Here is a 2500-nt window from a genome sequence, read left to right on the forward strand (position 1 = left end):
TAATTGCAAATTAAAATGAAGGTATTGTTAACAGTTTCCAACTGACTGCACCCTTATATGGTAAGTCCCAATTACTCCAGCCACTCCTGGAAAGCCAACAAACAACACCATATGAACCAAGAACCTTAGAAACTCGGGGGTCTGCCCCCACAACCCCACCTGATCACCGTGGCTTCTTTGTGCAACTTTAGTCACAATCTATTTTCTTCATTTCTGATGTTATTCTTTGCCTGTGCAGATTATTTCATGTGTCAGTGTGTGTATTTTTTTCCCTTTCTTTGTGATAAGTGTCATTATATATTCCAGTAAATGTAGACTAAAGTATTACATTTCCCACAATTTTCTCATTATCAATTTGCAAAGTGTCTTGTGTTCTGTCATTCTACCCATTACAGGCAAAATTTACCTTGTATCATGAGGCTGTGTGAAAATATACCATTTATGATTCATAATGTGTAATAAAGTAATATTCATAGTGATAGTAATTGGCCTATGTATTAGAGTGTGATACTCATTTCCAAAGATCCCTTTGGTATTACTGGTATTTACAATTTGCATTATGAAACAATAAAGTGGAGATTAGAGTAAGGTAGGGACCACCCCTACCTTGGACCTCTGCACTAACCTCAACTAATTTGCCATAGTCTTTTCTTCTCCCCCTCCCCTTTTCCTTTTCTTCCCCTTCTTCTGTCCACTTCTGAAGGTATTAGAGCTGTGCTGAAAGGATGAAAGGCTGGCTTTGTGTCAGTCATGAACAGCCTCCAGGAGCCATGGGTACAGTATTCCTTTGGTTAATCACCTTGAGGACCTTCCCTACTGTCTTCCCTACTGATTGTAAAAGAACTGGTCAGACTGTGGAATGACTTGCTTGCCTGCCTTGTTGACTATGGTGCAGTAGCAGTACAGTGCTACGCTATTCCTTCCAGAGGCCAGTGTAAGTCCTACACCAATATTGCCAAGATTAGCTGCCATAGACATGACCTCCTCCATGAAATTTATATAGGTGGTCTTACCCTGTCCTGCCATATTGACCCTTTTCTCATCAATATCAGAAATGTTGGTGTTTTGTCCACCCAGTCAAACACTGCCCACTGCCCTCTTTGTTCCCAACCTCAGCTCAGTCACATACATATGCCAATTGTGGTGGCTCCCATAATGTATTTATAGGAGCTGCCCTGCCTATAAGCTCAACTCTGAGGTAGCAGTTCTCAAATTCAAACTAGGCCCCACTCTACATCAGGTCAGACAGGAAGCGCACTAAAACGTTTTTCTCTCTACCTATTCCAAAACTGTCCTTCACTTTGCTCCCCTTCAATCTTCTCAAGATGTCTCAGCATCTCCCCAAATATCTATTCCTTTTACCCCAAAGCAAACCTACCTCTACTGCCCCTCTCCCCCAGTCACATTTCTTTTGCAGCCTAAATTCAGATGCTCCAATCTCTTCCACTTCCCCAGTACCTTCCTATTCTTCTCAGTTTACCAGTCACACCAGACGACCTAAACGTTCCACTCCATCATCTACCACATCCTCTCCTACACCTTCCTCTGCCTTTGCTCCTTGGACAGCTATCCCCTTTTCTTACAAGAGAAGCAGAAAAGAAACAGAAACAGAAAAGTAGAGAAGAAAAAAGAAGTGATAAGGATTTTAGACTAAACAGTCTAAGACCTTTTAAAACAGGAAAGAAGTTTAGATCAGAATTTATAGTGGTATGGTACAATTAGCAGGATCATAATTACACTGATCTACACAAGATTAGATATGACATTGGTAAAATATATAGAGTGTAGGTAATAGTCCTAAAGAGCATGTTTGAGGATTGAAAATAAAGATAGATTGATTACTACAAAAAGTAACAATAATACTACAATCACTTCTCAGAGTCCACAAATCCATGGTTGGAAGATAAACACCAGCAATGTTGCAGCACCTGCACTTTGCAGATAGGCAAAGACAGACACATCCAGATTGTAGTTTTGGCAAGATGGAGCTTGTTGATCTCTTATAAAGAACCAGTTAAGGCTCTGTGTTCCCAAATATACATAGGAAAGATTTAATTCCTGGAAGGATGGAGGCTAAAAAGTTGCTCCATACAGCCCTGTTTTGAACAATTCAGTCTAAGAACAAAGTAGTTCATAAAACTTTAAAATACTTTTATATTTCAAACCATGAGTTTTATATCTTCACAGCAATTTCAGGGACGAATTGCACAAATGTATGTTTCTTTTATGTCTCAAAGGGTTAATTTGTCTTTTCTTTTCTTTTTTTGTGGGTGAAACTGGTGTTCAAAATTAATTTTGTGAAAACTAATGGACTGAACAAATATTTCCATGTTTGAACAAAGCCTTTTTACCTTATTAATTTCATGGATGTAAAGTTATTTATATAGGAGGCTTTTGAAGAAATGAAATGAAAAGAGCTCAGAATAGTTTTTAGGGACACGAATTGATGCACATAGTGTCTTTCAATCTTGATATAATTGTCAAGACCATAACTAGATAA

At 38.6% G+C, this 2500-nt stretch overlaps 1 protein-coding gene across 4 annotated transcripts in view; it reads left to right on the forward strand.

The window, feature by feature from the left end:
- The window catches only part of LOC113813718 (mitochondrial S-adenosylmethionine carrier protein), a 15814-nt gene that overhangs the window by 834 nt on the left and 12480 nt on the right, over positions 1 to 2500 (forward strand). The window contains exon 1 of one of the 4 annotated variants that reach the window (XM_070129916.1): positions 1 to 60. This exon is cut by the window's left edge and continues 77 nt beyond it. The exons of the other annotated variants lie outside the window; for them this stretch is intronic. Coding sequence (XP_069986017.1) covers positions 58 to 60 — 3 coding nt within the window. The 5' untranslated portion in view covers positions 1 to 57. The remainder of the gene's footprint in view (positions 61 to 2500) is intronic. 4 annotated transcript variants of the gene reach the window in all.

The sequence above is a fragment of the Penaeus vannamei genome, chromosome 14 (genome assembly GCF_042767895.1).
Source record: "Penaeus vannamei isolate JL-2024 chromosome 14, ASM4276789v1, whole genome shotgun sequence".
In the NCBI taxonomy this organism is placed as follows: Eukaryota; Metazoa; Arthropoda; class Malacostraca; order Decapoda; family Penaeidae; genus Penaeus; species Penaeus vannamei.